This window comes from Oncorhynchus masou, chromosome 3 (assembly GCF_036934945.1).
Source record: "Oncorhynchus masou masou isolate Uvic2021 chromosome 3, UVic_Omas_1.1, whole genome shotgun sequence".
Lineage (NCBI taxonomy): Eukaryota > Metazoa > Chordata > Actinopteri > Salmoniformes > Salmonidae > Oncorhynchus > Oncorhynchus masou.
In genome coordinates this window covers 17,841,987-17,854,497 of record NC_088214.1, presented here as the reverse complement: position 1 = coordinate 17,854,497, position 12,511 = coordinate 17,841,987, and the positions used below count along the sequence as shown (strand labels likewise).

At 46.0% G+C, this 12,511-nt stretch overlaps 1 protein-coding gene across 1 annotated transcript in view; it reads right to left on the bottom strand.

The window, feature by feature from the left end:
- The window catches only part of tep1 (telomerase-associated protein 1), a 29,930-nt gene that overhangs the window by 11,453 nt on the left and 5,966 nt on the right, over positions 1-12,511 (bottom strand). The window contains 18 exon segments of the mRNA XM_064933255.1: positions 291-423; positions 507-599; positions 864-1,043; positions 3,287-3,428; positions 3,565-3,749; positions 3,884-4,072; positions 4,167-4,284; positions 4,372-4,485; positions 4,653-4,774; positions 4,965-5,256; positions 5,504-5,650; positions 5,745-5,810; positions 6,040-6,161; positions 6,252-6,317; positions 6,488-6,640; positions 6,945-7,176; positions 7,418-7,610; positions 7,697-7,775. Coding sequence (XP_064789327.1) covers positions 291-423; positions 507-599; positions 864-1,043; positions 3,287-3,428; positions 3,565-3,749; positions 3,884-4,072; positions 4,167-4,284; positions 4,372-4,485; positions 4,653-4,774; positions 4,965-5,256; positions 5,504-5,650; positions 5,745-5,810; positions 6,040-6,161; positions 6,252-6,317; positions 6,488-6,640; positions 6,945-7,176; positions 7,418-7,610; positions 7,697-7,775 — 2,626 coding nt within the window.

Below are 12,511 nucleotides of genomic sequence, written 5' to 3'. Positions count from 1 at the left end.
ACCAACCAAGGATGCCAGGTGCACGGTGTTTCCTCCGACACATTGGTGCGGCTGGATGCGTGCTGTGTTAAGAAGCAGTGCGGCTTGGTTGGGTTGTGTATCGGAGGACGCAACATTCGCCTCTCCCGAGCCCGTACGGGAGTTGATGCGACAAGATAGTAGCTACTAACAATTGGATACCACGAAATTGGGGAGAAAAAAGGGGTAATTCTTTTTTTTTAAACACAAAAAAGAAAAGACAGTGGATGCAGTTTCTGAATAAGGTGGTTTTGAAGTGCCCTGGCTCTCACCGGTGCTGCTGACAGTTAAGGCGGCCAACGCCCAGCCAAGTCCCACTTCTCTGTACTGGGACTGCAGTCTGCTCAGGCTGTGCTGCACCAGCTCACTCAGAGACCGAGGAAGAGCCTGCAGGCTCTCCTTCATCTGGAACACAGACACTTATTCATCCTCTGACACAGATCATCATGACTATGGGTCGGGTCAATGTGACATGCATGATGTCTGACCTTTTCAAAGGAGGCAAAGTTCCTCAGGTCCTCACAGGCCAGGTGCAGATAAAGTGGACTCACTGCTCCCTTCTTCATCAGAAGGGTCTGAAGCTATACAGGTACACAGAGACAAGAGTTAATTAATGGTGACAAAATTATACAGAGCAGGTCATACTATACACAATACTGTTAGTAGGCTTTTCAGAGTGATGATATGGGGTCCCATGTGGCTCAGTTGGTAGAGCACGGTGCTTGCAACACCAGGGTTGTGGGTTAGATTCTCACGGGGGAACAGTAAAAAAAGTATCCACTCACTACTGTAAGTTGCTCTGGATAAGAGCAGCTGCTAAATTACTAAAATGTAAAGATAATAACCTGATTATTGAAAGCTGAGTCACTAAGCTTCTTCCCGTAAACGCCAAGTTCCTTCTGAACTATCTCCTTTCTGTCCGGCAAAGAAAGCTGTCCTAAAGGAAACAAGAAGGACAGTTTCCTCTTGGCGAGGACTCGCAGCAGGGCCGAAGTGGAGGTGACACTCAGCACCAAAGACACACCCTGTCAGAAGAACACAACAAAAGAAAGAGCAGAAGTTTTTTAATTTATTCTTTATTTTACCAGGTAAGTTGACTGAGAACACATTCTCATTTGCAGCAACGAGCTGGGGAATAGTTACAGGGGAGAGGAGGGGGATTAATGAGACAATTGTAAACTGGGGATTATTAGGTGACCGTGATGGTTTTGAGGGCCAGATTGGGATTTTAGCCAGGACACCAGGGTTAACACTCTTACGATAAGTGCCATGGGATCTTTAATGACCTCAGAGAGTCAGGACACCCGTTTAACGTCCCATCCGAAAGACGGCATCCTACACAGGGCAGTGTCCCCAATCACCACCCTGGGGCATTGGGATATTTTTTTTTAGACCAGAGGAAAGAGTGCCTCCTATTGGCCCTCCAACACCACTTCCAGCAGCACCTGGTCTCCCATCCAGGAACTGACCAGCACCAACCCTGCTTAGCTTCAGAAGCAAGCCAGCAGTGGTATGCAGGGTGGTATGCTGCTAGTGTTAAATCCTATACTACAGTGGGGCAAAAAAGTATTGTCAGCCACCAATTGTGCAAGTTCCCCCACTTAAAAAGATGAGGCCTGTAATTTTAGGTACACTTCAGCTATGACAGACAAAATGAGAAAAAAAATCCAGAAAATCACATTGTAGGATTTTTAATGAATTTATTTGTAAATTATGGTGGAAAATAAGTATTTGGTCACCTACAAAAGTTTATCAATACTTTGTTATATAACCTTTGTTGGCAATGACAGAGGTAAAATGTTTTCTGTAATTCTTCGAGGTTTTCACACACTGTTGCTGGTATTTTGGCCCATTCCTCCATGCAGATCTCCTAGAGCAGTGATGTTTTGGGGCTGTTGTTGGGCAACACGGACTTTCAACTCCCTCCAAAGATTTTATATGGGGTTGAGATCTGGAGACTGGCTAGGCCACTCCAGGACCTTGAAATGCTTCTTACGAAGCCACTCCTTCGTTTCCCGGGCAGTGTGTTTGGGATCATTGTCATGCTGAAAGACCCAGCCACGTTTCATCTTCAATGGCCTTGCTGATGGAAGGAGGTTTTCACTCAAAATCTCACGATACATGGCCCCATTCATTCTTTCCTTTACATGGATCAGTCGTCCTGGTCCCTTTGCAGAAAAACAGCCCCAAAGCATGATGTTTCCACCCCCATGCTTCACAGTAGGTATGGTGTTCTTTGGATGCAACTCGGCATTCTTTGTCCTCCAAACACGACGAGTTGAGTTTTTACCAAAAAGTCCTATTTTGGTTTCATCTGACCATATGACATTCTCCCAATCTTCTTCTGGATCATCCAAATGCTCTCTAGCAAACATCAGACGGGCCTGGACATGTACTGGCTTAAGCAGGGGGACATGTCTGGCACTGCAGGATTTGAGTCCCTGGCGGCCTAGTGTGTTACTGATGGTAGGCTTTGTTACTTTGGTCCCAGCTCTCTGCAGGTCATTCACTAGGTCCCCCGGTGTGGTTCTGGGATTTTTGCTCACCATTCTTGTGATCATTTTGACCCCACGGGGTGTGATCTTGTGTGGAGCCCCAGATCGAGGGAGATTATCAGTGGTCTTGTATGTGTGTCCTTTGACAGCTCTTTGGTCTTGGCCATAGTGGAGTTTGGAGTGTGACTGTTTGAGGTTGTGGACAGGTGTCTTTTATACTGATAACTAGTTCAAACAGGTGCCATTAATATTGGTAATGAGTGGAGGACAGAGGAGCCTCTTAAAAGAAGAAGTTACAGGTCTGTGAGAGCCAGAAATCTTGCTTGTTTGTAGGTGACCAAATACTTATTTTCCACCATAATTTGCAAATAAATTCATAAAAATCCTACAATGTGATTTTCTGGATTTTTTCTCTCATTTTGTCTGCCATAGTTGAAGTGTATCTATGATGAAAATTACAGGCCTCTCATCTTTTTAAGTGGGAGAACTTGCACAATTGGTGGCTGACTAAATACTTTTTTGCCCCACTGTATATGATACTACATCACCATCCGTGGAGGCTGCTGAGGGGAGGATGGCTCATTTCTGCTCTTTCCGTTCCAGACTGGCATCAAACACATGGAAACCATGTGTTTGATAACATTCCACCAATTCCACTCCAGCCATTACCACGAGCCCGTCCTCCCCAATTAAAGTTGCCATCAACTTCCTTTGGTCACCATGTACACAGATAAACTGAAAAGGTCTGTGTACATTTAGGCTGCGTTTCTGACCTGAGGAAGGTGCTGTGGTATCCAATCAGAGGTCAGCTGTCCTGTACCATCCTGCACATGCTCTGCCCCATCAACTAGCAGGGCCAGAGGTTGGTCCTTCCTGGTGTCACTCAACTGGGAGTGGAATTCTGTCAGCAGATCTCTATGATAAAACAGATATGGTTGGATTAGTCTTGAGCAGCATTGGCCCTTCCTATTGACTCAAGCACATTTATTGGCAGGGTCATAGAAAGGCCATTTGACAAAATCTGGATAAAATGTTTGCTGTCTGCACTCACTTATAAGAGGAAGGGAGAGGCAAGTCTTCTTTTTCATTGCCTCTCCGTAACCACTGTACAAGGCAGCGTAGAAGGTTTTCCACAGTGCATGCTGATTGGGTAGCAGCAGTGGAGTAGGAGATGACATCACCTCTAGGGGTTTTCTGGGACTTGGTAGGAGTTCTTAGGGCGTTCGCCAGAGCAGCCTGTGTGAAGGAGGAGACAATTTATGAGTAAAACCTTGCAGAAACTGGGGAGGGCTAAAAGATGGATAACATCTTTATACTGAGCGAAAAAATTGTGTTTGTGCATCTCTGCTAAAGCTGCTGCTATGGTTTACCATGAAGACAGTCTTGCCCTCTCCTGGAGCTCCCTCCAGCAGCACCATTCCTCCTTTGAGCTGAGCCTCCTGCACCTTCTCCACCGCCCCAGAGAGCAGCTTGGCACGGCCAAAGAACTTCCGCTGCAAGGCGCCCTGGTGCACTTCCTGCTCTGACAGATCTGACCTGGAATCACTTTCATCCGTTTTCTGTCAGAGAAACAACATCAATAGAATGATTGGTGAAAGTGGAACCCAAAATGGCTTCAATGTTAAGTTGCCTGTCATTTTTAAAGTCTCTGACCTCCACAAACTGCTTCAACAGTGCCCCCCAAAGGTCCTCCAGCACCACCTTCCCAAACTCCTCCAGGCCTTTCACATAGGGCTTCCCATCCACAACACCACCCCACTCACAGGGGTAACTGAGACAGAGAGACAGAGCCCATGAGACCAATAATCTTAATAAAGCTACTTCAAGACAATGTGTAAGGAACAAAAACTGAGCTCACTTCTCTGTGACTTTCGCTTCACTATCCACTATTCTTCTTTTCAGGTCAGCCATCTTACATTCAGCCTCCTTGGACTCAGGAGCAAAGTCTGACCTCCACGCCACAGGAACAGACCTGAGAAACAAACATTGTACAATGATTATTAACATTATATTATTTCATATTCAAATGCAGTCAATTTTATTGTTCATATGAATCATTGGCAGATGAACAATTGGACAAATTAGTATTTTTCAAGGTGTGAACCTGGATAAGTGAAGTGGACTGATTTGATAGTGTACCTAGACAGATGGGGTGTCCTGAAGTAGCAAAATATGCGATTCTGAGCTGTGTCTGGATGAAGGGCCTGGAACTGTCGAATCTCCATCTCGGTGATGGACAACCCCGAAGGAGCAGAATCCAGCTGTAGAGAAGGGTAACCAAATCATTAAATATCTTTATCTTATGAAGCAGATTTTCTGACTAGATGTGGCTGCAAATAAAAACTTCTTTCCTGATAGAAAACATGACATTTTGTGCAACCAGACAGCTTAGTAGGACTAAGAAAGAGAGAGATGGAAAGAAAGATAGCATCTTGAGAAGGCAGGCCTTACCCAGCTGTATTGTGGGAGGTCTGGTAGGGATGGACAGGGAGGAAGCAGTCCATATCGCTCTCCCAGAATGCCTAGCAGCAGTTGGCTACGGCACACCTCTGAGAGGCAGAGCTCCACGACACGCCCAGTCTCCTCCTCAGTCACCCCCCAGCGCAGTTCCACCTCCTGTAGGTAGAGACAGTGTGGCGCCGCACGACGCCGGAGCTCAGGGAAAACACTGCGCACCAGCACATCTCTCTCAGCGTGCATGTCTCTGAACGTGGAGGAGACAAACACACGCACGCCTCGCCATCTAAAAAGACAGGTAGGACAGAGAGCAAACGACAGGCAGAGAAAAGGAGGGGGATAAGAGAGTCAGTGATGCAAGAGGAGAGAAAAGAGAGTAATGCTCAGCTTGTTTTGTGTTCGCTCAGCTCTATGGTTCTCTTGGTAACCCTATGGCTACCCTATGTTGTCAGAGACAGCCCAATCATCAAGTATGGATAATCATGGACAACCCGTTTTGAAGGAAACATATTCAACCTGCCCTGCCACAGTACCTCAGTTTTGGAGTGGCAGGAAGTGGGGTGATGACAGCTTCTTGCTCAGCTTCTTTAGCACCCCCCTGTGGCGGGATAATGCGATGCAGCTTGTCTATGTGCTCCACGTGATCCAGCAGTCTAGACGAGCCTCTTTCAGCCACAAACCTGTAGAGTTAAACAAACACTTCAGAGACACCATGCCACAATGTGTGTGCGTGTGTGTGTCAGAGACAAGAGGGTAAATGAGAAGAAAGCTTGCCTGAGGATCTGCTCGCTGAAGCCTTGGAGTACCACACAGTTCCTGTCTGTGGATTGGTCTATCTTCCTGCAACAGACAGAGGCAGGACATACACAGCGAAGGTTGTAGCTTTTAACACACTGGGGATATAGAACATGGACTGACAATGCTCCTTCAAGGAAAGAAAGCAAGCAGGGTGACTATAGAAAAGGTAGTTTCTCATAGAATAGCAAATGTATGGAGACAGCCCACTGCTTGCTCTCTCCTACGTGGCAGAGATATGCTGCAGCTCAGCACACAGAAAAGCACCCCCTACCCTTTCCTAAAGAAGATTTTCACTACGAGGACGTTGTTCTTCACATCCTTCCTGTATCGGTCAAGCGCTATGTCCACGCTATTATCCAAGTAACGATCCCCCAGCACGATGATATTGTCCACCTGAGAATGAAAACGGGAAGGTCACGATTCAAAGTACAATTAAGTCAAATGGAGCCCTGAAAACAATTCAAAATGTGCAAATAAACACACCTTGTTTTTCTGCGTCATCTCTCTGGTCATGAAAGAATAGAATGTTTCATGCTTGTCATAGGCATTCTGTAAGAGAAATTATTCAATCTACTATCAATCTCCAATACATCAGACTTTAAATATTCCCTTCAGTTTATTTAAAATGACTTCACAGCAATGGCATTATGTTGGAAGTGTATTGAAACCATTACAACAGTGTGTAGATAGACATGAGGGAAAGGAAGCGACAGCCTCACCTCTATCTGCTTCATCACATGCCTGACATTATCCAACAGCACGTCCGACTTGAGCTCTACTTCTGCACAACCCCACCAGTAAAAGTGGACCAGCTGGGGATGCTCAGCACTGTGGGCTATCATCAGTGACAGCAACACTGCCACCTCCTGCATCTGTGAGGAAATACACAAATCAGCAGGGTCAGTAATAAGCACAGATTACAGCTGCTAGGCGTTGTAGAGTGTGGCCCCATCTAGAATAAGATCCCTAGCCCCTACTCACTAGGCACTTGTCTGGGAGGACTGGACAAGTCTAAGCAATATGGAGAAAATGTGACCTCGCATGTCTGAGGGAAGGGTGAAGCTGCTACCATACTGACTATACTTCCCCATTTTTTTTTAGATCTACACAAGTGTGTAGAGGGTAGAGGCTATGGGTTGTTTCTGGTCAGGGACATAGTGTGTTGAGGGTTCTTACAGAGGGTGTGAGTTTCTCTTCCTTAGTTTCATCTACTTTCTCTGCCTCTACGTCAGGCGGGCAGCAGAAGTCCTGAGTGGCGCTCCAGGTGTTGTCCTCGCCCATGTCACCAGCAAACAAGATCACGGTGCGACCAGGGAGGGGTGGCACGTTGTAACGGCACGAGATCTGCACCGCTGTTTCCAGAGCCTTGCGGTACTGCTCCAGAAGGGCCTGCGAATACAGTCTCTGGCTGTGGACACACACACACACACACACACACACACTTCAGGGTGCATCGTCCTTACTCAGTATAAACATATATCTAATTATTATCACGCAAACACAGTAATGCAGATTTTAATATTACAGTTTTCCTCTGGACTTCCTCTATCTGATAAATATTCATGATCAAATCTCCCATGTCCCTTGTTTTCCCTGTCTGGATCACCTCATTCCTCTCCCAGGTGAATACACGGTGTTGATGTCTATACCTGGCTTTCTTCAACTGACTCTTCTTCATGTTGTAGATGCGGTAGACAAAGGGCACACCTAACGCCACCCTCAGCCTCTTCTGCCCAGCCGTCTCCCAATCCAAACGACTGAGGCTCTTGCTCTTAGGCATCTTCTTCAGAATGCCCCTGAGGATCTCCTTAGAGCTGGAGACCGCTTTCTCTGATGCACGGGCTAAAAGAGGGAGTTAAAGCTTTTCCGACAACATCAAATGTAGACTTCTCCAAACTAGAATGTATGTTTATGTGAAAGGTACTAACCCATGTTGTTGAGCTCCATTATGACCTTATAGGCGGAGAGGAAACGGAAGGGAAACTGTCTGCTCTGAATCACTGCTTTCTGTAACAACACCAGTGTTTTATTGGGATATAGGTGTTAATGTAAATATGCTGTATTCCCTACTGTAATTTCTAGCAACTTCAAATCAAATCAAATTTTATTTGTCACATACACATGGTTAGCAGATGTTAATGCGAGTGTAGCGAAATGCTTGTGCTTCTAGTTCCGACAATGCAGTAATAACCAACAAGTAATCTAACTAACAATTCCTAATCTACTGTCTTATACACAGTGTAAGGGGATAAAGAATATGTACATAAGGATATATGAATGAGTGATGGTACAGAGCAGCATAGGCAAGATACAGTAGATGGTATCGAGTACAGTATATACATGTGAGATGAGTATGTAAACAAAGTGGCATAGTTAAAGTGGCTAGTGATACATGTATTACATAAGGATGCAGTCGATGAAATAGAGTACAGTATATACGTATGCATATGAGATGAATAATGTAGGGTAAGTAACATTATATAAGGTAGCATTGTTTAAATTGGCTAGTGATATATTTACATCATTTCCCATCAATTCCCATTATTAAAGTGGCTGGAGTTGAGTCAGTGTCAGTGTGTAGGCAGCAGCCACTCAATGTTAGTGGTGGCTGTTTAACAGTCTGATGGCCTTGAGATAGAAGCTGTTTTTCAGTCTCTCGGTCCCAGCTTTGATGCACCTGTACTGACCTCGCCTTCTGGATGATAGCGGGGTGAACAGGCAGTGGCTCGGGTGGTAGATGTCATTGATGATCTTTATGGCCTTCCTGTAACACCGGGTGGTGTAGGTGTCCTGGAGGGCAGGTAGTTTGCCCCCGATTATGCGTTGTGCATACCTCACTACCCTCTGGAGAGCCTTACGGTTGAGGGCGGAGCAGTTGCCGTACCAGGCGGTGATACAGCCCGCCAGGATGCTCTCGATTGTGCATCTGTAGAAGTTTGTGAGTGCTTTTGGTGACAAGCCGAATTTCTTCAGCCTCCTGAGGTTGAAGAGGCGCTGCTGCGCCTTCTTCACGATGCTGTCTGTGTGAGTGGACCAATTCAGTTTGTCTGTGATGTGTATGCCGAGGAACTTAAAACTTGCTACTCTCTCCACTACTGTTCCATCGATGTGGATAGGGGGTGTTCCCTCTGCTGTTTCCTGAAGTCCACAATCATCTCCTTAGTTTTGTTGACGTTGAGTGTGAGGTTATTTTCCTGACACCACACTCCGAGGGCCCTCACCTCCTCCCTGTAGGCCGTCTCGTCGTTGTTGGTAATCAAGCCTACCACTGTTGTGTCGTCCGCAAACTTGATGATTGAGTTGGAGGAGTGCGTGGCCACGCAGTCGTGGGTGAACAGGGAGTACAGGAGAGGGCTCAGAACGCACCCTTGTGGGGCCCTAGTGTTGAGGATCAGCGGGGAGGAGATGTTGTTACCTACCCTCACCACCTGGGGGCGGCCCATCAGGAAGTCCAGTACCCAGTTGCACAGGGCGGGGTCGAGACCCAGGGTCTCGAGCTTGATGACGAGCTTGGAGGGTACTATGGTGTTGAATGCCGAGCTGTAGTCGATGAACAGCATTCTCACATAGGTATTCCTCTTGTCCAGATGGGTTAGGGCAGTGTGCAGTGTGGTTGAGATTGCATCGTCTGTGGACCTATTTGAGCGGTAAGCAAATTGGAGTGGGTCTAGGGCACATATGTCAGAGTCAAGGCCCGCGGGCCACATCCGGCCCGCGAGAAGGTTTTTTACGGCCCCTGGGATGATCTTGATTTATTATTAGAACCGGCCCGCAGACCGCAGCAAGCCGGCAGCCCGCAGATCTTTTACACGCACCAATACTACATTTCCCACAATGCAACGGTGACGCACCGAGCAGTAGGCTGCTTCATTTCAATATTTATTGGCACAGCAGTCGTCAGCATCACAGTAAAATTAACGCGGTCAAAAACAAGAATATGGACATGGAACAAAGGCTACAAAAGGCAGAGGAATTAAAACGAGGCCTCAAATCTCGACAGGCTCTGTTCAAAAAAGCCAAATCACAAGGCCAGGCTGCTGTCAAGGCCAGTTTTATTTTGGCAGAAGAGATCGCTAAATCAGCCCGGCCATTTACGGAGGGGGATTTCATCAAAAACTGCATGATTAAAGTTTGTGACGAAGTTTGCCCAGAAAAAAGGCAACTCTTTTTAAATGTGAGTCTGAGCAGAAACACCATTGCCGAGAGAGTAGACCAGTTGTCCATCAATCTAAAAGAGCAGCTTGTGAAAAAGGGAAAAGATTTCATTGCATATTCCTTGGCTGTGGATGAGAGCACCGACATTTCTGACATTGCCCAGTTGTCAATTTTCATCCGCCGAGTGGACTCCAGCCTAAGCGTGACAGAGGAGTTTTTGGCTTTACGTCCTATGCATGGCACAACTACGGGGCATGATTTGTATGAAGAGGTGTCAAGATGTGTAAATGAGATGGAGCTGCCTTGGGAAAAACTCGTGGGTTTGACAACCGACGGAGCACCTGCGATGTGTGGACACAGGAGCGGACTGGTGGCGAAGATACGGGAAAAGATGCAAGAGGAAAACGCGACAGGTGAGCTGACAGCTTATCATTGTATCATACACCAGGAAGCGTTGTGCGGTAAAGCCTTGAAAATGGAGCATGTAATGAGCATCATCACGCGCACAGTTAACTTTATCAGAGCCAAAGGTTTGAATCACCGCCAGTTCAAGGCATTTCTGACGGAGTTAGAAACGGAGCATGGTGATTTGCCTTATCACACAGAGGTGCGATGGCTAAGCCAGGGAAAGGTGCTTCAAAGATGTTTCGAGCTTCGTGAGGAGATTTGTCTGTTCTTGGACAGCAAAGGGAAAGACACAACACAACTCCGAGACGAAATGTTTCTGTGTGAAATGGCTTTTCTGTGTGACATTACGAGTCATCTGAATGCAATGAACTTGCAGCTGCAGGGTTCGGGATCATGTCATCTCTGATATGTACAGTACAGTGAAGGCATTTAAAACCAAACTGACTCTGTGGGAGACGCAGATGCGGAAAGAAAATTTGAGCCACTTTCCCAGCTGCCAGACCATGAAAGAGAAGCTCTCTACCAGTGCGTTCCCGAGCGCACAGTTGGCTGATAAAATAGGTATGCTTGCCGCTGACTTTCGACGCCGATTTGCTGACTTTGAAGCACAAAAAAGCAGGTTGGAACTGCTCGGTAACCCATTTGCTGTTGACGTGGAAAGCTCACCACCAAACCTCCAAATGGAGTTGATTGACCTCCAATGCAATGATGCACTGAGGGCAAAATATGCGGCAGTGGGTGCTGCGGAGTTCGCCCGTTTCCTCCCCGACACAATGCCCCAGCTGCGCATCCAGGCTGCTCAAACGTTGTCTATGTTTGGCAGCACATACCTGTGTGAACAACTTTTTTCTTTGATGAACCTGAACAAAACATCACACAGAAGTCGACTTACTGCTGAACACCTCCACTCAATTCTGAGGATTTCCTCAGCTCAGAGCCTTACCCCGAACATTGATGAACTTGTGGAAAAGATGGGACACCACCAAGTATCACCCTCAACCTCAAACAAGTGAACATTACTGTGCAATCACATATTTAGAGTTTTTACTCAGTTCAAGTTTAAAAGTTAAAGTTTAATATTTGTTTTCACTGCATGTTACTTCTCCTTAAACAAAGTGTTGTTTTTGATTAATAGATTTTTGCACTTTATTTTATTGTATTTCAATCCAATTATATTTTAAAAATATTTCAGTTGAGTGGATGATAGAAAATTGCTATTATTGTTTTTTTCTTTGAAGTAAATTTAGCCCACTTTTGCTAAAATAGAAAATATAGGCTACTGATGGTGCCTTGAATACCGGTTTCTTTCATTTAATGTTCATGTTATGGGGATTTTTATATAAAGGAAATTTGTCTTTTGTGTCTGTTGAAAATTAAAGATTACTGACAGAGCCATAAGAAAATATTGCTTTATTTATCTGATCATATTGGAATATATTTGTTAGGTTTTCAGTAGGTTCAATTAGGTTCACTAGACTATATGCGTCATTTAAAAAATTTTCAATGAACATTCGAACAGTCCGGCCCTCGGCTTGTAGCTAAATTTTTTATTTGGCCCTCCGTCCATTTGACTTTGACACCCCTGGTCTAGGGTGTCAGGTAGGGTGGAGGTGATATGGTCCTTGACTAGTCTCTCAAAGCACTTCATGATGACGGAAGGGAGTGCTACGGGCGGTAGTCGTTTAGCTCAGTTACCTTAGCTTTCTTGGGAACAGGAACGATGGTGGCCCTCTTGAAGCATGTGGGAACAGCAGACTGGTATAGGGATTGATTGAATATGTCCGTAAACACACCAGCCAGCTGGTCTGCGCATGCTCTGAGGGCGCGGCTGGGGATGCCGTCTGGGCCTGCAGCCTTGCGAGGGTTAACACGTTTAAATGTTTTACTCACCTCGGCTGCAGTGAAGGAGAGACCGCATTTTTCCGTTGCAGGCAGTGTCAGTGGCACTGTATTGTCCTCAAAGCGGGCAAAAAAGTTATTTAGTCTGCCTGGGAGCAAGACATCCTGGTCCGTGACTGGGCTGGATTTCTTCCTGTAGTCCGTGATTGACTGTAGACCCTGCCACATGCCTCTTGTGTCTGAGCCGTTGAATTGGGATTCTACTTTGTCTCTGTACTGACGCTTAGCTTGTTTGATAGCCTTACGGAGGGAATAGCTGCATTGTTTGTATTCAGTCATGT